This window comes from Amphiprion ocellaris, chromosome 6 (assembly GCF_022539595.1).
Source record: "Amphiprion ocellaris isolate individual 3 ecotype Okinawa chromosome 6, ASM2253959v1, whole genome shotgun sequence".
Classification (NCBI taxonomy): Eukaryota; Metazoa; Chordata; class Actinopteri; family Pomacentridae; genus Amphiprion; species Amphiprion ocellaris.
The window spans coordinates 26,967,452-26,993,285 of record NC_072771.1 but is presented as its reverse complement, the minus strand read 5'-3'; the positions used below and the strand labels follow the sequence as shown (position 1 = coordinate 26,993,285).

At 40.1% G+C, this 25,834-nt stretch overlaps 2 protein-coding genes across 12 annotated transcripts in view; both read left to right on the top strand.

Moving 5' to 3' along the window:
- The first annotated feature begins 2,881 nt into the window (after nt 1-2,881).
- Nucleotides 2,882-12,570, top strand: opn4xb (opsin 4xb). 2 transcript variants are annotated; one of them, XM_035953672.2, is made up of 9 exons: nt 2,882-3,875; nt 5,503-5,636; nt 5,770-5,973; nt 6,279-6,450; nt 7,102-7,263; nt 8,442-8,549; nt 8,662-8,833; nt 9,399-9,545; nt 9,840-10,016. In XM_035953672.2, exons 1-9 carry the CDS (start codon nt 3,709-3,711, stop codon nt 9,867-9,869), a joined length of 1,296 nt encoding a protein of 431 aa, XP_035809565.1. In that variant the 5' UTR covers nt 2,882-3,708; the 3' UTR covers nt 9,870-10,016. The 2 variants fall into 2 exon arrangements, with proteins under 2 accessions (XP_035809565.1, XP_023137921.1); XM_023282153.3 differs by having other exon boundaries at nt 2,883-3,875; nt 9,752-12,570.
- Nucleotides 12,571-14,887: 2,317 nt separating this feature from the next.
- Nucleotides 14,888-25,834, top strand: part of pdlim5a (PDZ and LIM domain 5a) — a 67,736-nt gene continuing 56,789 nt past the window's right edge. For 9 of the 10 annotated variants that reach the window (XM_023282146.3, XM_023282145.3, XM_055011490.1 and 6 more), the window contains exons 1-2: nt 21,542-21,701; nt 22,147-22,398. In XM_023282146.3, coding sequence (XP_023137914.2) covers nt 22,300-22,398 — 99 coding nt within the window. In that variant the 5' untranslated portion in view covers nt 21,542-21,701; nt 22,147-22,299. Of the gene's footprint in view, nt 15,044-21,541; nt 21,702-22,146; nt 22,399-25,834 lie in introns of those variants that run through there. The other variant, XM_055011488.1, reaches the window with a different exon arrangement.

Sequence of the window (25,834 nt, the reverse complement as noted above, 5' to 3'; positions counted from 1 at the left end):
ATTTTCATCATGCCCCCGTACATGATGACAATAACGCTGTTCTATTCTATTCTATTCTATTCTATTCTATTCTATTCTATTCTATTCTATTCATTCTACATATACTTATATGGTTGCTGATTAAACAAATGCATAAACCAAAAAACTCTCTTTATCAACCACAGTCATCACAGTCCTCCAAAGTCAGGCCAGTCCACCTACTCTCCAGGAAACTTACCATGCATGGTGTGAGTAGAGAGTTTCTTTTGTTTATTATTCTCAAGTTATTGTGTTCACAAGAAATTCTGCATCTTATTATAGATACATGTGATAATTAGCGCATTTACATGGTCTATTTGCTATCTGTCCTAAAGCTTATTTCAGTCTGTTTGTTTATTTGATATCTCAGAAAGGAGATGCAATTTAAATTTGATGAAATGTTCAGGAACACACTGAGAAACATGATCAATCTTTGGTGATAATGTAAGACTTTTAATAAGCATTTCATCAAAATTGTGAGAAAATTAAAAAATAAAATAAAACTAAAGTCACACTACTTATTCTCCCATGAGCCATTGCATTTACTACAGAAACAAATGCCACTTGCATCCCACCAGAGCTCTCAGATGATTAAGGTCTTTGGAATGTCTTAAGCAGGATTTAAAAAAGTGTCATCCAGAGGAATTGCGTGACACAGCTGACACTTGACAGTCATCCCCCTAAAGCTTATTTTGAGATGCTCTTGATGCTGCTCAGTATCATACTTATAGCGTATTTGACCCTATCTGGTGAATCATTGATTTCCAACTGACTCATGTGCGTGAGAATGCAGCCCCAGTCAGAGAGCTAACACCACTCAATAATAATTAGTCTCTTTCCACTGTGAGCCAAAAAGCCAGCTATATCTTTAACAGCGGGTTGGAGCAGAAGAATTAAGCACCAGCTGGTTCGATAGTAACCGACTCATTGACATGTTGAACACTGACCTCCAGTGTTCAGGTCATGCTCTATGTATTCCACACCACTGGCATCTTTTTCCATTAAAGCAAGGTCATTCGTCCATATGGTTGGGAAGCTACATATAGTGGTACTGAGTGAAGGGAAACGTTTTCACACACATCAACGGATACAAACCTCCTTGTAATCTGAAAAATACAAAAATTTGATTTTTATTTGTAATCAGGCGATGTAACTTGTATAAGTGACATGCTGCACTAATGTAAATTACATTTTAAGCACAATTTCTACTTTTAATTTTAATTTAAAACATTTTTTTCTATCTCTGCCTGCTCACATCTGAGCAGGCAGAGATAGAAAAAGGGAAATCAGGGCAGCTGAAGGAGGAGGATGACTTGCTTCTTTCATCTTTATCTAATCCCTCTCTGAGTCAAGCTTGCTGCACAGGCTGTGTTAACTTAAATGACAAGTGGCATCATATTCAGTGTGTAAGGCCAATCATTAAATGTGACCTCATTAATATTTTTAAAAGGCTAGTACCCTCATTAAATGTGCACATATTTACACATTTTTCAGTATGCTTAGTTTGAACTGAACTGAGTTTGTAAATAAGCTTGTAGCTCTTCACAGTATACAGTAAACAGGAAAGTTTATTTAGAGTTTTTATTAATTTCTAAAATCAACATATTTGGTCTCCGCCTAGAAAAATACCCACATAACCTGCTGTTCATGTGCAGTAGCAACAGATAACCTGTTTTATATTTCCCTGCTGTGCTGACATGCATGCAAAAACACAACAACTCTGATAGGGTCAGCAATACCGACAACAGTAATCCCTGAAAACATCTGCTTATTTATAAATTCTGTGATATAGTTCACAAATACATATGCTTTAGTACTCATACATGTGTAGATGTCATGCAGTCACACACACACACACACACACACACACACACATAGAGTATCATACAAATTCTTTTTCCATGCAGATCAAACACTATTCCACATGCATGCACAGAGTGCAGATTAAGGCTATCCCTTGCTGTTGGGGCTTAGTTGACATCTCTGTCTAAGTCCTGCATTCTTTGCCTCCGTCCAATCCCTTCATCTCCTTCTATCAACATGTCTAGCACCATAAAAAGCAATGACCAGCTGATAAGCTCTTCTGACCCATGTCCTGCTGGCAGTCACAAGAACATAGATGAGAACAGGGTGCCCATTAGCCCCCTGAAATTGACTGTGATGACATGAACACCGGTCTTAAGTAAGATTTTTTCATTGTAGTCACAATAAAGCATACTTTCTCCAATAAATAATAATAATAAAGCTTGCAACACAGCTGGCTCTTCTCTGCACAAGGATAAAAATGTATCTACAGCTAAAGGGAAGGCATGAAACACCAGAGACATATCTGTGCATTCTGGATCACGACGTGTGCCCTGCCAGTCGGAGCTGCGGTGAATTAATCAGGGAGTGGGAGTGGGAAGACCACTGAGTTTTCATGGCTCCATGCGTGATCTTATATATATCCTGTGTGTGTTCATGACTGTGAGCACAGTGATGTCACAGCCACTTGAAGAAAAAACATGCAAGTCTTGTGCATGCAAAAGCGCCTGCTTACATTCAAGGCGTGTCGCAGTCTAGTCTAATAACCGCCGTAATGACTTGCACCCAGGCGAGAGTCAGTTGACGTGAAAGGTGACTTACATGCATCGCTGTGTGCAAAATCTGATGGATCTCTGAGCCAAACTGGCTGTTTATATGAGTAGTGTTAGTGAACATCATGTCTGTTATGTAAGAATCTGGTAGTTAAAGGGTTAGAGCTCAGGGCTGGGCTGTATTATGTGAAGGGTGGGGGGAGGGGGTGGGGGAGAGAGAGAGACACACAGAGAGAGAGAGGCAAGAAAATCAGTGCATTTGAGGAGAGAGAGGGGAGGAAGAGAGAGCATGACAAGGGGGCAGGGTTGAGAGAGCAACACAACGTGGGACAGTCAGGGAGAGGCTCAAACACAGAGAGAGAGAGAGAGATGAGGGGTTAGGAGTCGCTAGTTCACAAGATAATCAGAGACAGGCCACTGATTCAGAGGTTGGTGCACAGCTGGTGTGATGGGTGAAGAGGCTGCAGGCGAACGCTGAGTGGACAGACTGTGACAATGTGCAACGAGTGTGGGATTTAATGTACTGGAGAATATAATCTGCTCAAGTATCAACCAGGAAATACTGCAGGTGGAAGCCGAGTTTTTGAACTGCAAACCAGAGGGGAAGACAGAACAGCCATGGATGCTGCTTTAAAGTACATTTGGAGATAACTTACGTGAGAACGGGTGTGGACGTCTGACACCACTGGGCAAAACAGTTAAAGAAGAGCTGTTTCTTTCATGTTTTATTACTGATATTTTCTGATTAATATAACAATTTAGTAACCTTTAGCATATCATTTTGTACAGATCACCCTTCTCATTCTTACAGCTTTTTCTCCAGAAGTGAACATATAAACTTAATAGATTTTTTGGCAAAAATGGAAACCACCTGGTCCTTTATTTTTTGTGCTTAGTGCAAGAGGAAAGGTTTAGAAGGAAAAGGAAAGACCAGCTTCTCTTGAAAGTGACCAGTAAGTAGAAACTTGATAAAACTGCATCTTTACAGCTAGATACATCCTTCGTGCAAATGACACCATTATGGAGTCCCAACATAAGCAAAATGAAGCGGATTCCAGACTCGTAGACCTGTTACATCCTGCCAGGTTGGCAGCCCTGATGAAGTGTTTAAACCATGTGGTCCACTGAGAGCATGGAGCCGGAGAAAGCGCACACCCAGAGCAGCTTCTTCAACAAGGTGGATGTGCCTGACCATGCTCACTACATTATCGCTTTATTTGTCTTTGTCATTGGGACTCTGGGCATCACCGGGAACGTCCTGGTCATGTTTGCCATCTACAGGTGGGTTTATGTGAATGGTTTGTTTTAAAGCCAAGTTTCATCACACTGTATTTGCCCCTACCATTTTTAATGCAGATCACAGTTTAAATAAAGCCCTGCTGTAATCAGTCAGATGTGACGATGTGACACAGAGCTGGACAGATGGACAGATGGACAGAAAGTCTGTGCTGTGTGAAAGGGGCATATTGGTGCCAAAATGCAACGTATGCATGTCTGTGTTCTTTTTAAAGGGTGTTGATACTTAGAAATACATTTATATTTTAGTTTTAATAGGCAAAACTGCAGAAGAGGATGAGAGAAATCTGCTGTCTTTAATTTGCTGCGCAGTGAGCATCAGTATTTGTCACATCTTTTACTCTCTAGAGGATCACAACAATCTTTGCATCTTAGCATCCATGTAGAAAGGTAATCTTAGCTGCATGGCAACAAGGGGAAACTTGGTGTTCATAGGAACAAATCTGTGTGGTAGTTAACTACACTATAAATGAGTAGAAGGCTGCTTTAGGAATAATAATGAACCCTTTCCTGCTTCTTACGGGGAAACTATGCTTCTGCTATGCTATTTAACCCCTGCATGCATAAACAACTGCAAGAACGCTAATGGTCAATCCAGTGTACCATGCAGTTCAATTTACATGTCCCTTTGCAGTAATGTGCAACAGGTTACATCAAAAATGAAAGGCTGCTGAATGTTATTCTGCAAGATTTGTCACTCTTAAATTGTGAACTTCAATCAAAAGTCAAGAAGGGACTTCATGTTTTACATTTTGTGTCATGTGGACCAGCACTGCTCTCTCATTGTGCCACTGATGTTATCTGTTTCACCGAAACTGGGTCAATGTGTGTGCGTGTGTGTACGTGCATGTGTGCATGTGTGTGGGTGGTGTGGTGTTGTGTGCGTGTTCATGGGATTGTCAGGAGCTTTCATATTCCATCTGCCCATCATCGTAGCTAGATTAGATGGGTACTCCATTGTGTTGTATTGACAGTTTGTGCTTACTGAGTCAGAAATGCATATGATGTTATGAGTTCCAAGAAAAATCCTTAACAAACACACACACGCGCACACACACACACACACACACACACACACACACAAACCCACACACCTAGAGGGTGATAACTTGTCTGTGGTGAGATGTTACTCAATATGGTGATTTTCCAAGAAAAGGCAATGTTAATATAATGGTGATACAACAACAGACAAACATACAAATATTAATAGGCTTGAGTTCACCAAACCTGCTTGACTGGTGTTCAATCAGAGAAGGGGAGCAGCCAATTTTAATTCAGGATACACAGAAAGAGAGTTTAATCAATAAAGAGCTGTGGAGGAAGAAGACAGCAGGTCAATATGCTGCTTAATCAAGCTCGTACAAATGCAGGTTCATACAGAGTTGACTAGTCTAACAAAGAGCTTATATCTGATTAATGCTGACAATGAAACATCAGCATGGGTATTGAATTAGGCATTCAAAAAACATACAATTAAGTGAAAGCATTTCTCATCATCTGAACAAACTCACGCATGTTTATTATCTACACACTTTGATTTTGACTGTACAGAATGTTTAACCTCACAGTTTTAATAATATTACTTCTCCTGTGCGTTTGCATGCATGTGTAGCAACAAGAAGCTCCGTAACCTGCCAAACTACTTCATCATGAACCTGGCGGCCAGTGACTTCCTCATGGCCTTCACACAGTCCCCCATCTTCTTCATCAACTGCCTCTACAAGGAGTGGGTGTTCGGAGAGATGGGTAAGTCTGTGCTCTGTTACGCACTGTTGACTTGTTTTTTTTAGATTTATTTTTTTCAGAAATAACCACATTTGATAAAACTGCATTCTGCTACTGAGTTGTTAATATGTTTGCATGTGCTGCCTCCATGCAGGCTGTAAGATGTACGCATTCTGTGGTGCCCTGTTTGGCATCGCCTCCATGATAAACCTGCTGGCCATCTCCATCGACCGCTATCTGGTCATCACCAAGCCCTTGCAGACCATCCACTGGAGCTCCAAACGCAGAACTAGTCTTGCCATCCTCATGGTCTGGCTCTACTCTCTGGCTTGGAGTCTGGCTCCTCTAATTGGCTGGAGTGAGTTTCCTCCAGCTGGGGGTCTTTTTCTAATCATTCTTCTTCACTTGCCATGGAACTGGAGCTAATTAGTAGTGTACATGGCACAGTGCTAGTTTAACAGACACTGTACTCATTTCTAGGCTGTAGAACAAAAAAGAAAACAAAAAAATGCCGACGTAGAAATTAACACAGTCGGTTTCTTATCTACTGCACCTCAGACATTGCACTGAAAAATAAAAACTAACAGTGCTATTGGTGTTTTGTTCTGTTTCGCTTCATGTAACTTAAAAATACATATACTGGATGTTCTTTTATCGTTGAAGGCTCCTACATCCCCGAGGGCTTGATGACATCTTGCACATGGGATTATGTTACATACACAACAGCCAACAGAAGCTACACAATGATGCTGTGCTGTTTCGTCTTCTTTATTCCACTGGGAATCATCTTTTACTGCTATCTCTTAATGTTTCTGTCCATAAGGAAGACTAGCAGGTACTGTAAGAGTCATGTCAGAGCCTATGCTTGAAGTATTCTTTACTTGCACATTTATTAATTGAGGTACATGAGGCACAGTGCATGAATTTGGGTCCAGAAATGTCACAGTTTCATGCCAAAATCTAGAGATCCAAATATTATGAATTGGTTACTTTTTTTCTTGGTGTTTGGCAACAATTGGTGTAAATAAACAGTTACAGCCCAGCAGGCTTCTGTTATTTCTTACAGAATGTTATTCTGGTGTGCTATTTCTACATTCCAGTTAGTATTTATGTATTAAAAATATCATATAAAAAGAAGTATAGTACATAACTTTAGGTATAGTTGTATTCAGTGCATGCTGTTGTAGTTGTTCCAAACTGTGTCTAAAAAAAACTGTGCTGTACATCTCAGGAAATGCAGACAATCTGCTTGCTTTTGGGGAGCAACTGTTCTAAAGTAAAGTGGCCTTTCCCAGCACATGCATAGATAAATGTGTGGATGGTCCAGAATCCTTCATTGCAATTCTGTCCTCTCTGGGCAGAAAGCAATTTAATAAAGAGAACATAGTTTGAAGTGTCTATTAGTCTATAAATAAATATAAGAAAGATCTGTATTGTTTTGGGATCTAGCTCTGTTTTTAAATGCTCCATCTTTGTCCACCAACAGGGAGGTAGAACGTCTGGGGACTCAGGTGAGGAAATCCACTCTCATCCAGCAGAAGTCCATCAGGAGTGAATGGAAACTGGCAAAAATTGCTTTTGTCGTCATTGTGGTCTATGTCCTCTCTTGGTCACCTTATGCCTGTGTTACACTGATTTCCTGGGCTGGGTAAGAATTTCTTTTCACATATTAGGATTTTTGCACTCAAATGCACAGTTTTCTTGAATATGCTTATAGATTATTGATATATTGGTTCAGTGTGTCATGCATTCAGTCTTCCTGTAATGGCAACAAATTCAAAAATGTGAGCATACAATCCATTTAAATTGCCATAATTTACACTCTTTACTCACACATGTGGATGGATGTCCCTCCAAAAGCAATGATTGTACCTGTAAAGTAGATAAGTGTAACAAAGTCAAGGGTGATGTGCTAATTCCACTTCACCTTACTCCTTCAAAATAAAACCTTGTTAGACTGAATTGTGAATCTGGAAGGGCTTTAAGTACAATAAAACATATAGTGTTTGTGCTGCATAATGCTTAGGATGTCAAAATGGAAAAACCTTTGCATCAAGCTGTTGTAGAGGTGCATTGTACAGCAGCAACACATGATTTATTTATAAGATAATTTTTCTATGTGCAGGAATGCACTGTCAGTATATAGAAAACCGAAAGAACTCTGATAAACAAGATTCCAGAAATGATGTCACCACTATCTTCTTCTCATGTCTTATGACACACCTTGAGGTGTTTGCGTCATTGCACTCGTGCTGATTAGAGTATGTTTGGGCAAAAATCTCCCTCAATATGTCATTATATAATGTCACATCAAAAGGCCCTGGATGAGTGACATATAACAGATGGGGAAGTTGCTCATTTGTCCTCTGCTTATCCAACTTATCACAACATTTACTAAGCCACATGTCTCTTCTGGGCAATGGAGTAGTCTGGGATGTAGTTATGTAACTTTGAAATCACATCTTTCCCCTTCTCATTCACAGAGGGAAAGTTAGCCTCACACACACGCACGCACGCACGCACGCACGCACGCACGCACGCACGCACGCACGCACGCACGCACGCACGCACGCACGCACGCACGCACGCACGCACGCACACACACACACACACATAAGCACCAAACATGATCAGATGGACTTAACCAACCCTCTCTAGCAGCTGGAACATGTTGGCTAATCCCCAACCAAATATACCCCCCTTCATTATGTTACAAAACACAGGCAGTTGTGGTGTCATGCAACAAACACACAATTTTTAAATGAACAAGACCGTTTGAATCTACAGTGAAGGAGAGACTTAAATCTGTTGTTGTGTCTCATGCAGCCATTCCAACATCTTGTCACCGTACTCCAAGGCTGTTCCTGCAATCATAGCAAAAGCCTCTGCCATCTACAATCCTATTATCTACGCCATCATACACAACAAGTACAGGTAAGTAATGAATGACAGTAATTTCATGCATTTATCTTTTCACTCTTTTTCCTCTGGCTTTGTTAAGTGCAAAATTAGTCTGAAAGCTTGTGTGTTGTTCTTTACTCAACAGGATGACTCTGGCAGAGAAGTTTCCCTGCCTGTGGTTTCTGTCTCCCACTCCACGAAAGGAGTGCATCTCCTACTCCATTAGCGAGTCGTCCTTCAGAGACTCCATCATTAGTCGACAATCCACAGCATCAAGGGCTCACATTATTACTGCCTCCTCCAGCCCTTCTGATACGGTAATTGTGCCGAATATATCTGAATTAAGTTTAAGATGATGTTGATGTAACTTTGCCAGCAATTCAGCAGAAAGAATGAGAAGCATTGTTTTGTATTGGGTGCCTTTTAGCTCTTCCTTAGTCTTTTCAGAAGTTGCATAGAGCAAAATAAATGTGATGATTTTGTAATATTAATTGTATGATTCTTCAAATTTTGCATTGAAAGATTTGAATATAATGACCAAACATTTTTGCTATACCATTTTTTACAATTTGACCAGTGCTACTTTTAAAGAAATAGATTGTTTAAAAAGAGTAATATTTTCAGACAGCAGATTTATTTTACAGTCTGAATAATATTTGGCAGATCAAGCTATGATAAAACATGTTTAATCCCAGATAATCCACAGAGTTTCAATAAATATGAAGCAACAGAAACCAGAATTTTATTCTTAATAAACAAATAATGTTACACACCTTGTTACAGGTGAAAATTACTTGAATATAGTCTTTAAACTGTCTCCAAAAGGTGAATTTCTCAGTTCAGATTTTTTCATCTCAGATTAATTCTTTTTCGCTCCTGCAGGTTTTGAGGGATGTGGAGATGGAGCCCCTGGGCAAGAAGTCGGGGGAATCCTTCAGAAGCGTTTCATCAAACAGACAGTCTTGCAGAAGCAGGTCCTATAAGAAACAGTTAGAGCGGAAAATAAGCATGACCCCGAAAGGAGACAAGGTGAGAAACCACAATGCATTAAAGTGTGCAAATATGTTCTTAAATGCTGTGGAAACTTCTGATTTTGTCTGCAGTTCTTTGAGTCCTTGTTTTTTTTTGGCCTGGATTGAGTCATGCATCCTACATTCATGATTTGCAGAATATTTTGTTTCTGTGCGACTATATGTGTCTGTATGTTTTTTATTTGTTTTCTTTAACGTTGCCAGCATCCACCCACCATGAATGAACCATTGAGCACCTGTGACCCTGAACCAGTTTCAGGCTCTCTGACCATCGCCACTCTCCCCCTGCTAGTTCTTACCAGGCGGCGCAGCCAGAGTCTGACCAATGAGATATCAGACGGATGCAGCAAGAAAGGCAACGCCTGCAATAAGCTGAACTGCCACAAGAGCGACTCTTTTGATTGCCTGAATTTTGGAAAACTAACGTCCTCTGATCCCAGACCGCCTCAGGATGTTCCTCGTATAATCATCATCAGTCCCACCACTGAGAGCAGCCTCATCAAACAAGACAGCGTGTGCTTAGAAGAGAGTATCGAGGCAATGGAGAACAACTTTGTCAGCCGAAGCTTCTCATCAGAAGTCTTTGAGGCGGTAGAGCTACTCTCTTGACATGCTGGACACTCATTTCCATTAAATCTACATTATTTATTTCAATTTCAGACACACTAAACTCTTCTCTACAGCCCACACTTGTGCTGGCAATGGACAGAGCACTCATCTGTTTTTAAATTCATCCTGTAAATCAATGATTTTGCCACTCTGTTACTCAGATAAGTGGTGTGCAGAAGAGAAGCTGGTATGGCAAATGAAAGAACAGAACCTGGTTCTGGTATGCAGTGTGCAGTGTTTGTCAGGCTCTGGCACGGACACGGGCACCCTAAGGGGCAGCATGGGTTGCTGTGTGCTTTTGTTAGATCCCTCAAAAATGACAGGTGTAACAACATATTTTCATGAGCTTAGGGCTCAAGCTTGACAGGCTGGTTTCTAAGTTTAGCCCTTAAGTTGACGCCCGTGAAACTGTGATGTAAAGTTTTGAGCTGAAATTATTCAATTTAAGTTTTTTTTTTAGGATTGATTACCAATTCTTTTGAAGAAAGGACATTTGTTTCTGAAATTATGGGGGGAAAGATAGCTTTTTCCTTAAAACTACACAACATATGTAAAATTGTTACACAACTGACAACATGACAACACATCAAAAACACTGATAACATGTCCACTCTGGAAAAGGAACCAATGTTACCAACAAAACAAAGCTGATGTTCCATTTGAGTTCTATAATCACAAAGAAATTAACAAAACAAAGCAAGCAAAGCAATAACACAGGGTTGTAAGAATGCACTTAGAGTATATATATTCATTTTTGTCTTGTGATGCTATTTCCTTTAGGCAGTAATGGACCTCGCCAACTTTTCACTGGCAGTGAGACAGAGGTGTAATGAAAAAGTGAGGCTGTCTATGCTGGTGAAAGACTGAAGCAGGATCAAATGTGTCTCATAAAACACTGACATTTCTCTGTGATGACTTGTGTTGCTAATTATATAAAGCCACAAGGATAAATGTGACGTGAATCAGTTCAGATGTGACACTGTGATACTTGTTTTTTTTGTTTGGTTTTTTTTTTTTTGAAAACATCATGATGGAAACAAAGTCAAGTTGGAAAAGTGTTTTTGGCACAGTTTCATCAGTCCTCATCTCAGCTCTGTACCAGTCAGGTTATACCTTTATCACCAGACAGAATACTAATATTGGATGATTTTACAAAACTCAGAATTGTATTCAAGGACAATCCTTAAACACTTTATTAATATTTGCACATGCACGCCTGCTATTGTATGATTAAAGGGAAAGACTGCGACTCATGCAAATAAACTGTGGCTTAACGTAATGAATGGCTAGCCTAGACAATTCAGTAAAATCCAATGTCCCACAGATGATGAAAAAAATCATTTATGCACAGGAAAAGTCACAATATTTGAATTCTTTTCAGTCACTACCAGAATATTTTTGGCTCTAAGCATGCCAAAAAACCCAAATGATTTATACTGTAGGTGATTTTCAGGTTTTAAGTCTGCACTACAAGACTGATCAGGGAAAAGCAACATACACAGTCACAGAACTGGATGTTTAATATTTGGTTGGAGCTCTATTTATAAAGCCTCACTTCACGTGTAAGGTCCAATATTCCAGAAATTAGGGAGAGTATTAAAATAGAAAAGCATATTTCAAAATTCTGACGCTGAAGGTGAATGAACACTATCATTGGTGAATGGCAGTTAATGCAGCTAATTTTGGTCTTTGGCTGCCATGTGGACAAGCAGATGAGGGGAAAACCTCACATGGCTCACTGAAGGTTATTTCAGTTGTACATTACATCTTTAAAAAATGCTGTGAGCAGACACATTGTTTTACTGTTTACGCTTTTCAGTGACAATAATGCAAAACCTTTGAATCGCTGCAAAATCATTGTAAATATTTTCTGGTTAGTCAGAGCTACTTGGTTGTATGTGGTTGAATCTGGAATGACTGTGCTGTTGAAATACATCTATATGGGAACAAAGGTTACAGAGAAATAGTTCCATAAAATAAACTGGTTCTGTCAAGAAAATCGTAGTTACAGGATGAAACTCCTGGTCTATATTTCTATACCTGCATAGCTGTCTAATGGGCTTCACTGTTGGTTGTATACGGTGGGCACATTCCAGTCTGTGGTGAAGATGGCATATATGAGATTTCACTTAAGTCATGCAGATGATGGCACAGGTTGAGAAAAGTCCTCCCTTGTTCATCTAGTATGCATTATATCGACATCCGCTACTGACCAGTGTTTTCCCTCTGGACTGAACATTTCAGTTATTTATTTTTTCAAAATTTAGACAATAGCCATTCTTTAATGTGTTCCCACATTGTGGACTGATTGTGTGATGTGTACTTTTTTCATGCCATGCTGCTGCTGATGCTTTATGTACTGCTTTCTTTATTTTTGTGGTACTGGAGAATATCTAGTATATATATATATATATATATATATATATATATATATATATATATATATATATATATATATATATATATATATATATATGAATTTATTTTCATTGTTTGTGACAAGCTAAAGAGAACTATGTGAATGGTACTTTTACAGTGGGGTTTGTTTTCACCAAAGTCATGTACTTAAAAATGAATAAACCTGTGTAGAACTCCAGTTTGCACAACTGCTTTGCAGCAAAATGCAGATTATACAGACTCTACAGTATGCAAAATAAGCTATATATGAACAGTGGCAAACTATGGCAAAATATATTCACTGACTTTTGCAAAGAAATGAATTGGTAAAAGGCTTTGCTGTAAAAGATAATAGAGTAGATGCATGTCTTAGCTTTAACATTGCTCACATGGGTGTGAATATAAGCAGGCATGCTCCCTCCCAATGTTTCATAAAAACTCTTGTCTTTTTAGAGGTTTAAATTGATCTGACTGTCCAAACATGAAACATGCTCAGATTTTGCTGGAGGGAGAGGTGGGTAGTCTATTGTTACAGCATATTTTACATGCCTTTCTGAAAGCAAAGCCTTTGGATTTTGGGTGGCATACTGTGCTCTGGTTTTCACTGTCACTTTCCAGGTACTCATGGATCCTTCCAGAGTAAGTGATTGATATTTTTCACAGCAGGAAAGCACTCTTCCCTGATTAATATGAATACATTGCAGTCATGGTTGCCAGTTTCTGGTCTCTAAATTATGCAATAAGTCAGTATGTCTGCAATTAAACAATGTCTATTTTATTATAGAGAAAACAATAACTAACAAACACTAAAAACAAGATGCTTGCCGGTTAAAAATGTCCCCAATGTCCGTGCAGCAGTGGGAATTATTACATATGTAATGGCAGTAATTATCCACTGGAGGGAGGTAGGGAATCATATTCATGGAGTCCATGACTTCACTCACTGCCTTCTTTTTTTCTTTCTTTGCAGTCATCTTTGAAATAAGGTTCACCTGTGATCTCAAACATTCAGACTCCCGAATTTGACATTGTAAAAGAGTTTGAAAATGTATTATCATTACCAGGTTATCAAACAGTATTATCACACTGAGGAAGGTCATTATTTAAAAACAGGATTAGAGACTGAACATGTTCTCAGTTTTAAAAAAATACAGCAGCCCGTATCCTCCAAAAAAGTAGCTTAAGCTAGGGCTGCTGTTACTATGTCTGATATTAAAATACAAGTAACTACAACACAAAACCTCCGTTACCCAGTCAAGCAATATGATTCTTTCAGTGCTTCTCTACTCATCCACGCAACAACTTTATGCAAGGCAGGCCTGCATGTGTGTGCATATGTGTGCATATGTGTGCATATGTGTATGCACGTGTCAAAGTGAGAAGGAGAGAGATTACATTACCATACAGGGCAGCAGGAGCGTGTGCTGTGAAACTCAGCTGCTCCTGACTAAAACTACTGCATAACAACCTGTTAACAAGCATAACTGGCCCCTGATGCAAGTCCTACCTTGAGGCGAATGAATGCGGTCACTTCCATTACAACAAACTCATGTCATGCCAGTGTTAAGGGTCTGTTTGCACACTTGAGTGCACTCACAGGTCTGAGATTTCCCTTTATTTTCCTCCACAGTATATTGTAGAGGTGGATTTTTGGTAAGATACTAACAGACCAGTGACATATTAAAAAGATAAAACAATGTAAAGTGGTTTAGTAAAGGTGTTAGGTCAACACAGGAGATTACCAGGAGAACAAGTTCAATGCACGTTGGCACGGATAAGTCTCTGGAAGTCTACTGTACCAATGGATCACCATTCCTCTAAAAGATATTTCCTCAGTTAGTGGTTTAGTGATGGTAGTTTGAGAGGTTTGTCAAACATGGTGATCCAAAATCTGACATGTGTTGAGTTCTGTTGAGATTGTGACTGCATATGATTCACATCAGTTTCATCAAACCTTCCAGTGACCTCTGGTGTGTGGTTTCTGGTGCACATATGCCTATGGAATGAAGGCATTGCCATCCTGGAGGAGACCACTCCCATCCGGATAGACATGTTGCATCATAGGACAGTAGTGAGCAAAATGATCCCCACACTGAAGGGTCAAGTGTTCAGTGTTTTTCCCCTTCACCCATCTGTATAAATGAATAAAACTAGATTTCGCAATGACAGTAAATAAAACTAGATTTCACAATTCAGTTTTATTCACGGACAGCACTGAAGGTCTACAAAGTTTTCTTTAACACCGACTTTAACGCAGTCACTGCACCTTGCACATACAATAACAAAACCAGATCTCCTCATCACTGTAGCTGAGAACGCGTCTACAAATCCAAAGACCTTTGCAATCAGGGGAAATTCATTTCACGCCGTGATGACTCGCTCTCCGGCTGAGTGCGTAATGACGCTCTCACCAAGAGCGCAGTAAGTGGCGGCGATGGCAAACCAAAGGAAAACGGTGAGAGGAGTCCGGAGCAGCAGGAGAGAGAGACGGTGAGTCACAAATACCGTTCGTTCACCTCCACAGTGAATGCTTTGTGGCAAGCAGGTAGTAGTTTTTGTGCAGCATCTTATTTTGGTTAGAGTTTGTGTTTATCATGTCGGGTTTGTTAATATATACATAAACACGCACACACACATTTGCAACTGTAAGAGACGGTACAATTTCTCCAAATGCTGTGTTTTTAATAACATGAACTGAAGTGGTCAAGTTGGTCTTGTGGTATACATATGGTAAACTGGTGCACACATGCTGTTCAATTTGTGCTGCTTTAAAAGTGAATCTGGACTCATGGCTGTTATTGCGGGGGGGGGGGGGGGGAGCAGTATAGAAAAAGGGAGGGTGTCGGGTAGTATTGACGTTTGGCTGAGGTTCAGTCTGTGCTGAATGAAGCAGATGCTTTGATCATCCCCAGAGACCATGCTGCTTCTAAATATCTCTGCCTCTGGTCACCGATACATGGACTGGGATGGCAAGTGTATTTCTGCCTTTGTGAGGACCCTCACTGACAGCCCAGTCCTAATTCTAAGCTGAACTCTAAAACCAAGCCTTAGCCCTCATGCAGTCCTTTAAAGGTGCACCCCAAAATGAAATGAAAAAAAAATATACAAATAGACTTTACTTAACTCCAACAAGATCTAAAACTCAAATTGTACCCACAAAGACACATGTACCACTACACACCCTACACTTCAACTATCACAAGCACCACTTTCTTCACCTCTTCTCATCCTTCTGTGATCTCGTCTGCCCCACTTCACCTCTTCTTCTTTGCATCCTGTGTTTATTTCTTCCCTCTTTTCCTGCAGTCAACACAGAACAGCTGCTGTCTGCAGGAGAGGAAGGAAGTGAGGCACTGGAACAGTCACAGAAGCCTACTCTGTGCAACAAATATGTAGTGTGTGTATGTGTGTGTATCTGTGTCTTTGCTTTTGGATTTATGGGTACATATTTGCCTAAAAGTGCCAGGAAGCACCCGAACCATGCATAATTCATTACGCACCAAGGCCTGTGTCATCATATTGAGGCTGTGATATAATGAAAGCAGTCTGTGCCGTATTTATCATCAACCATTATGACAAGCTGTCTAGTCAGAATACTTTGGGCATTATGGGATGGCAATATCGCATTCAAGTGTATCTGTAATCTACTCATCATGTTACAGAATATATAATAGGGTATTATAAGCTTTGGCAGAAGGGAAGTTTACTGTGGTCATGTTGTCATGGTTTAAATAATATTCCTCTGAGCAACTCAAAACTCGACTAAAGCTTCGTCCCAGTGTATAGTACACTAACACTAATCAGTAGGCTTGACATGCCATGTTTTTTTAGCAGTTAGTGTACAAGAATTATTGCACTTTACTGTTTTAGTGCAGCAAATGAAAATAAATATGCGTCAGTAGGCATCAATCATAGCTCAGCTCAGCTTCAGCTGGTTTTAAACTTGGAAACTCAAAAAAACATCAAGATAAATGTTTTCCCAAAGATTCTGCGTTTACTTTTTGTTCTCCAACATGTTCCTGGAGCTGTCTCATCTCTTCCTGAAGTTTGTTCTCCAACTTCAAATACCTGCTCTATTCCCTTTGCGCATTGCATTGCTAAGGAAAAGTGTCCATCATCACTACATTCAAATCTTCACCAACAGCTGTTGAGGAACTTAACCGTGTCATTTTCTCAGCGACAACACACTACAAGCTCAATGCATATAGACAGGCAAAGTATACTGCAGAGTGAAGACACATTTCTATCAAAACCTGCTTGTGTTCACTGAATTCAGAGGAACAGTACAGCAGCTAAAAACATACTGATGATTTTGTTCAGATTGTGAGTCCACCAGTGTCTGTCTGAAGAGAAGGTCCCGGTTTATTCTCAGGGGAGCATGAATGTGCTCACTAAAATTCATCTGTCTGTCCGTTACATTTGATTAATTGCGCAAAAATGGAAATTCATGCCAGTGGGTGATACTGCAAAAAAGGAGAGGTCTTTGGCTCGAGTGTTTATCACTGTGTCTCCAAACAGGAGGTGGACAGAATTATTAGGAGCAGCTGATCCCAGAACTCTTAAGTGGTGGACCATCTCTTGGAAATTTGTCTCTGAGGCAACATTACGCTTGGCTTTAAAATGCTTCTCTTTGATTGACCCAGACTCGACCCAAGCATTAGGCAATTGTGTGGACATTTTGGTGTGTGTGTGTGTGTGTCTGTGCACCTGTCTGTTGATGTCTGCAGCCAGATTTCCTTCAGTTATCTTTCTTAGGATGGACAATCATGTGGACCGAGTCGTCTGTCTCCCTGTGCGCTTCTCCGTCTGTCTCCGTCTGTCTGGTTGCCCGGTAAGCAGGGAGGAATATTTTCCACTGTGGAAGCGAACAGTTATAAACAGTGACTGAGCTTAGACGGGAGATAGAGGCTTCTGACAATAAGCTCATCTCTGGATTCTTGGCATGTGCCCTGTAATTCAGTATTTTGGACAAAATGAGAATCTTACTAATAGCTTGTGCTGCAGTTTTTCCTAAAGGCTGGTCACACAGAATTTTAGACATTTACAAACTGCCAAAAATCATGACAAACTTTGATTTACATCTGATTTCACCTGTGTTTACGGAGGGCTATTGCAAAAATGGGTGCAATTCTTTGACTATGACTATGGAAAAGTAATCTTTTCACATATTCAAAGCTATATAGCTGTATATGTTACTGACTGCACTATAAAAGCATTGGGAGAGACAAAGCTGCTCCACTGACCCTTACTGTGCCTTGTTCACTGTACAGAGAAGGGCTGGGGGATTAGTTAGGCTTATATCAGTCTGGAAGGGTTAGACTGATTAGATGGCTGGCAGACAAATACTCTCCCCAATATAAACAATACTGTTTATCTATCTATCTGTAGACACGATAAGCATGTGTGCATCCGTGAGTGAATTACTTTTTGCATATTGGAGTAATTTATGCGATTACAGAGTTTATTGTTAGTCTGTGATGTCAGTGTTGTAGGGCAGCATTCGCCCCACGACACTATTTCTTCCAAGTTCAACAGTCTGACATAAATCACAAAAAACTCCAATCTTCTCTTTTACATTAATAAACGCTCCATTGCCAGATTTGTTTAATAGTAATTTTTTTTTTGTATTTGTTTGTAAATTTTCAAACCACAGTCTACAGAATTTTTGTTCAGAATAATCAGATTTCAGCTTATAGTTAGGTGAATTCATGCCTGGGAGCTACACACTATATTTCCAATGTATTCGCTGTAATATTTCAACCTTAGCATTTTAGCTGGAAAAAAATATTTCAAATCAATGCATTTTGCTGCTTTTGTCTGTTTTGACCTGAAATATCAAATCCTTACACAATAGAGATTTGATATGTGTTGTGTCCCTCCAGGTTGATCCTGTGTGTGTGTGTGTGTGTGTGTGTGTGTGTGGGGTGGGGGGTGGGGGTGGGGGGGTGGGGTGGGGGGGGTGGGCAGCTGGCAGAGTAGGGGAGGGTCTCCCCTTTTTTATTCACGTGGATGATGCATTAAATGTCATTCAGAGGGCCAGATTATCATACCAGTAAGGGGTGGAGCTTGTCTTGGTGGGACCATGTGTATTTGGCTGCAGGCTGCTAAGCTGTGATCATTAAGCATGTGGAGAGGTGAGCATATGGGGACTGGAATAGAGCATTTGACAGAACAAAGGACTGTCCGGGTGTCTGAGGTTTCATGCTGTTGCACACTCTCTATTGTTAGTGTTTGATATCATTATCCTGTGGCCCACAAATCTCCTTTGTTCTCTGTGTTACAGTTTTTGGCCATTGGCTGTTTATGACAATACAAGCAATTGGTCAAATGTCTTTAAACAGTGAATCACACTGGTGGGCCCATATATTAGAAATGATATCTCCATGGGACTAAAAACTGGGTGTCTATACTCTTGTAACATGAGAATGATGTGACACTGACACAAGATTTGGGAAGTTTTTATTATTACTATTATTAATTTATTATTCTGAATTAACTGTTTTGTTTGTACTTGGAAGGTCAGGTGTGAAATGGTCACCCCAAAACCAACTATGATGATGATATGTAGAAGATGCATTTTTCTGTGAAAAAAAAAATATAGCTTAAAGTTGATTTACATAGGTCAAATGAGTACTAATTCCTCAGCATTAGTCCTTATAGTGACTGTAAACTAGCTGAATATTCTTATTTATGGGGCATTTTTCATGTCCCTATGATGTGCTGTTACTGTTGCTTTTCTACCTGGCTGTCGATGCTCAAAATAAATGTACACTTAATGACCAAGCAGGAAGTAAGGTAAAGTTCTTAAAGCACATCTTAAAGTAAAATGATATACATAGCAGAATGATGACTTTTGAGCAACCAGGCAGACTTCCTTTCACTCTTATTGTTTTACAAGTCTTTGATTTGCCATCACCATGACCTTTCCTGTACTTTAACTAAACAGTTTTAGTCGTACAAACCCAACCTTAATCACTGACCAGGTCTGAACAACTCATATGCAAGTTTGGAGAGAAATGACAAGCAATTTTGTTCATTTTGGAATGGGGTTGATCATTGTTCTTAGTGCCTGTATTATTAAATATAATATGTTGTCTTCTCTGTCCAATTTTACAGTGTAGGTACTTTTTGCAAGACTCAGGTTTAATATAATTGCCTCAACCTTTTCCCTTCTCTCTGTGCCTCTTTCCGTCCGCACCTGATTTCCTGTTTCTCTGTTTACCTTGGACACCCCTGACCTTACGCTTGTTAGGATGTTATGGTAACTGTTGTTGTGCTTCATTGTTGCAGGATGCAACATACATAATCAGCAGCCTGCATTGATTTAAATTACATAAACAGAAGCTGTTGGCTTTGACCTGCTTCCTCCAGAAGCAGACAGGTCCGAGAAAAATCACATCCCATAGATTCCAACAAGGCTAACCAGGGTTTGCTCATGTCATCTCCCCGTATAAAGATGCTTTTAGTCCTTTTTACAAAGGGCATGAGCAACCATCTGTGCTACAGCCTTGTATAAACAGTGCCTTTTGTAATTACATTTGCTGTAAAACTTAGGTAAGCTCTAACCCCAGCAAGACCCTTCAGGTCTGCAGCGGAAACAAGGTTAATGACTCTTCCGTCTCTGCTCCACCCAGGATTTGCTCTGCTGTTGTTCAACCTCGCTGTGCTTTGGAAGTAAGCACTGTCAGCATTAGATACACTGTGGAAATGTTCACTACCTGTGTAATGCAACACATCTTGTGTTTGTGTGTTTATGTGCTTTTTAATTGCATACTGTGTATACCTTATGCTGCTATGTATATTTAGCTTGCTGCATGATGCATTTCCTCAAAAATTCTTTCACAGACTCAGGCTACGGACTCATCAAGCTGCTGTACAGCCGAGCAGTGAACACAGTGCAGAGCTAAGACTTGGCAAGATCTATATGTGTATGTGGTCAGGGCCAAGAAAGAAATGGGATGAGTGTTTTATTGAGTGACTACTCTATCAGTAAATGCAAAGTCAATATTGATGTGTCTGGGCTCGGAAAAGGAATGGAGGAAATCCAGTGCAGAAGGAGAAGAACTGCCAGCTGTCTGGACATAAATAATGGAGGGACTAGTAAATAAACAAAGTTGAAATTAGGGTGCTGCACTTAGGCACTAGACTGCATGTGTATATTAAAGAAAGTTTGTGTCTCTTTGCCAAAACACACAGATTATAGAAGCAATTATGTGATTTAAATGGTTGATTGCTTGTTCCTTCAAATTTGAAAGAAGGAAAGGCAGAGACATGACACATACTAGAAAACATTGTCAATTTACAATTTACTTCATAGTAAGCAGTAACTAAATAGGAGAAGGGAACTGTGAGATAGAGAGTAGAAGTCAGACGTTGGAGAAACAGCCCATTTAATGTTAGTTTGAGTTAACAATATACTTCTCCCAGAAAGAGGAGCCATAAAGAGCCATAAACGAGGAGTTAAGGTGATTTTGAACTTATGCATCCGCTGTTACTACAGTTGATCCTCCAGCAAATGACCTCTAAGAGACCTTTTAATTGCAGCCTTTGGGATGTGTTCTTGGGTCGCAATCTGGTTCTGGCTGGTTCCACCTTAAATGAAGCTGGCTGCAGCACTGAGTCCATGTTCCCAAAATATCCGGATGAAAGATAAACCGTGCCCTCTCCTTTGCTCCTCTCTCCCTCCCCTTGTCATTTTCTCTGTGTGCAATGCTCCCACACTCTTTTCCTTAATCCCCCCTTCAACCCCCTTTCCCCCCCTTTACCTTCTCCCCATCTCTTTTTTTGTGTTGCCTCCTCCCATACCCTAATCTCACCCTTCATATTATCTCCTTGATTTCTCCTCCTCTTCTGTGTTCCACTCACTCCACCCAACCAGCGACTCCCCTCCTCTTTCTCCTCCCTCTTTCTCCTCCCATCCTAACCTCTACCCGTATGTCCTCTCGCCTCCCTCTTCGTCTCTCCCCTCCTCCACCTTTCCCCTCCCCTCAGTCATTAACTAGTATATAAGGGCATTGCATCCCTCTCTACCTCTCTCACACACACAGTGTGTTTGCTGGGAAGGGGATAGTCCAGGGGAAACTAGGGATTATACTGTCTACCTGCCACTGAAGGAATTATTTTCCTCTCTGGAATTTCCATTGAAGAGGTATAGCCCTTTCTTTTGTACAATAATAGCATTAAATAATAGGAAATGTGCAGCAATTATGTTAATGTTGGCTATGTAATGATCTTCTGGTGAGAGTTCTGATTTAGGCTGCTGAACTGCAGCTCTTATAGTGAGATAAAATATTATTGTGCTGCTTTGCATGTGTGTTTGCATTTTCACTTGTTTATAAGTGTGCAGCTAGCTGTATATATGAAAATCAGTGCTATGTATGTCTACTGATAAGTGCTGATATATGTTTTTTACCCTCTTTTTACTTATTCTCAAGCCCTCTCTGTGCATTGTGCTCTTGATCCCCCCCTTCCCTTCCTTTGTGTTGCTTATTTCAACATACATCACAATTTTTTTTCCCTCTTACTCCTTTTGTCTTATATTACCAAACGAAAACAAATGTAATGTATGCTTTTCTTTCATATCTTCCCTCCAGATCTTGGAACAACATCTTAACAGGAGCTACTGCACTTTTGACCAAATTCTCGTCCATCATCGAAAGCTCGTAACATCATCACTATCACTTGATCTGCAAAATATTTCCTGCCGTCAGCATCATCATTTGTCGGTCAACATCGTCGAGGCGACCATGAGCAGCAACTACAGCGTCACTCTCTCAGGCCCTGCCCCCTGGGGCTTCAGGCTGCAAGGAGGAAAGGACTTCAACATGCCTCTCACCATCTCCAGGGTAAGACTACAACACACTATGTGGACTCACTCTGAAAGACGGGAGTACATGATAATAGATCCATTCTAAATAATCTCATCTCCCACTTCTCTGCAATGCAATAAAAGCCCATATTTTAAATCCACACACATTCACATACAGTCATTCATCTCAGTGCAGCTATAGAATGGTGTTCCAACGGTGCCATGTGGCTTTTAAGTGATTTAAAAGACTGTTTTCTATGCTTCCTCCCATCAACCATCTCCATCTTTCCACTACCTTGCCTCAATTCTCTGGTCCCCTATACTCGACCCCCACCACCACGCCCATGATGTCTCCGCTGAATCATATGCCATCTGTCATGTATTGACCACACAGGAAACCTTTTCTCACTTTCTTTGCATTCCACTTCACTTTGAGTGTCTGTATTGAAACTGCAGCAATCAAAGTTTTGGCACGCGAATCTTTTCTTCAGTCGCTGTGCTTGAAAAAGTAACTTGATGGTCCCTTGGTTTCTTTGCTTTTCAGTGTCTGCTTCCAACATTACCTCTCATTATCCTGCCAGTGTGTTGCTCATTCACACATTAAAGTTCACACACACACACACACACACACACACACACACACACACACACACACACACACACACACACACACACACCCTTTAGCGTTATTGTGATCCTGAAATGTGATAATAATTTTCAGAGTTTGTTCAGGCTTCTGTTCTGTTCTGCTTAGACACTCACTATACCAGCATACATGTATATTCCCACATGCACAGAGTCACACAAAAGTCACTAAAACTGGCAGCGTACAGACTAATGGCAACATGAGTCCGATGATGAATGGCTGGCCAGGTCCTGTGCCAATCCCCCTTGGGGCCGTTTTGGGTTGCCATGTTTGTGTTATTACTTTGGATGTGATACTTTTCCCACTAACTGAAGCCATGTGAATTTTTTACCACATAAGTGTGTTTGCGTGTGTGTGTTTGTGTCTGGGAGTGCAGGCATGAACTCAAAATCCTGTTTGTAAAACTGAGAGAAAAAAAATGACAGACAGGAGACAGAAATAGGAGAAAAAGGAAAAAGAGGAGCTAAAATGATAAAGCGGCAACATGTTAAACTCTGTACATTATCTTGTATGAACTGAATTTGTAATTGTGAACTGTTGCACCTGAATAAACACAATGTGAAAACTATTCAGCATTGCAACAAAAAAGCCTGTAGCATTTCCAAGAAAGCTGATGGGCTCCAATGAAAAAGAAAGAAGATAAATTGAAAGAAATCGTGATGTTGATTCTCTTTTTCACAAAGAAGCTGACAGTGAACAAAATATTATTGTCTTAGCCGTCCACTCTGATCTTTACTGCTGTATCATAATGGCAGTTATATGGTGTGAGGTTTCAAGATGTTGGCAAGACTGTGAGTAAAGCACTGATGTAAGTTTTGGGTGCTGATATAATAAATGTTCATTGTTTCTGCATAAAAAATGAAAAAAAAATATGCTTCTATTTAAATGTAACACTGTTCCTTTAGAGGTTTCATTGTTGAACATGAATAGAATAAAAACAGACTGCAGCCAATGGCCTCCACAAGCCTTTGTAAAATTCTACCCTTCTCATCATCTGCCTGCTTCTCCAGGTGGTTTTTACAGTTTCAAAGACCTGATTTATGTTTCAAATCACTGTCTTGTCCTCAAACTGCTTTTTTTATTTCTCTTGTCATGGGAAAAAAGCAGAAAATATCTGAAGCGATGTATCCTATTGCAGTTTATTGGGGCTTATTTCTGTTCTTTCGAGCTTTTAGAACTTTTGAGATTTAAAAAAAGTAAAGAGAGATTATTATCTGATCTCCTGCAATAGCAGTGTCTCTTAGGAGATTTGCAAATACTAAGATGAGTGGGTTCATTTATTAACTTTGAGTCTCTAAAAGGAGAGATGAGGCAGAGCAGTGTAGCTGGTGCATGTGCTGCATGTAGGGTGGTATAGACATGCAGTGAAACCATAGACACACAGTATAGAGAGTCTAAACTTGAAGAACTGATGACAGGCAGTTTAAATTACACAAACATATGATGTCAGTCAACAGGTCATCTATCTGGATCTGCCTCTGTCCTCTTCATTCTTATCATACCTCTGTGCGTAACTTCCTATTTGTTTTCACTCTCTGCTTCTCTTTGTATCTCTGCACCTCTTTTTCACTTTGCCTTTAGCTGGTAGATCTTATGCAACACATGACTCACTCTTCACAGATGTAGTTTTCTCAATACAAGAATCAAATCAAACCCTAATCTTATCCACACTATTAAATCCAGTTTATGATGATGAAGGCCAGTGCTCCTGACCGCCGATCACCGACACATACGCACATTATGTGGAAAAACACGCACACACACACACACACACACACACACTTGAGCACACAATAGAAACACACAAACATTCTGCACTCTGCCAGTCTAACCATACAGTTGGTTCTGAGAAGAGACCACAGAGTAGGGGTTATTAGAGAATTCAGCAATACTGCCAAACCACAGTTACCCCAACAGCTGCAGTTGCTAAGCTCTCTACATATGTGAATATACAGTGTGTTTCTTTTATGGCACTCAATGTACCAGTGGTGTTATCGCCAGTGTTGTATCATGGGGTCCAGTAGTTGTAACCACCACTGTAGTTCCTGGGGTATCCGCCCACGAACTGCTGTTCATGCAGATTGTCAACACATCCTTTTTTGGTTGTTTCAACGGTGTAGAAAAACAGTTTTTTAAGAGGCCAAGATTGATGGTGCTGCTTCTCTAAGTGCCAGTGAAACATTTTATCATGGCTTCCCTTTTTGTCATGGCCCATAAATGGAGGAGGAGAGGTTTTTAGTAAAGAGATGAGTTGCTAAGGTTTCCTCAAATACAGATATTTACACCCTGCAGCACCCTGAATGTATCTGGAATTAGTTAAGCAGGTTTTCCATAAACAGTGATACTTTAATGCACAGCTAGGTAGTAACAGTCTCATTTATATTTAGGCTAACATGAATGTTGATGCTCTTACTTAAAGTAGGTTTCAGTAAGAACAATGTATTTTGGTCAGTGATGAGTGACTGTTAGAAAGCTTAAAGAGAGTAATGGAAGCTGTAATGTTTCAGGCTAACTTGCCTTTTAGAGCAGCAAACATTAGATTTCATACCAAAATTGTTTCGGGGAAATTGCTTGGAGAAAAACCATCTAAACCCATTAAAACACTTTCTTGGGAAATTAATTTACTCAATTTATTAATCAGAATCTTTTCATGAATGAGGTCCTCCATGTGTGGAGACAGAAAACACCTGCCTAAAGTGCTATTTCCAGTTTAATGTACAACACAGTGAATCAATATTTAAACCTTTCTGGAAGCCCCATTTACAGGATCCACTGCTAAAATAATTTAAGGGAAAGCGACCCAGGGGAGTCGATGCATTAAGCTTCT

What these genes read in the sequence shown, in the direction of transcription:
- opn4xb (XM_023282153.3), top strand. Translation starts at nt 3,709, where the DNA reads ATGTGGTCCACTGAGAGCATGGAGCCGGAGAAAGCGCACACCCAGAGC. An exon ending in GTCATGTTTGCCATCTACAG is followed by an intron (nt 3,876 to 5,502) that starts GTGGGTTTATGT and finishes ATGCATGTGTAG; the next exon opens with CAACAAGAAGCTCCGTAACC. An exon ending in TCCATAAGGAAGACTAGCAG is followed by an intron (nt 6,451 to 7,101) that starts GTACTGTAAGAG and finishes GTCCACCAACAG; the next exon opens with GGAGGTAGAACGTCTGGGGA.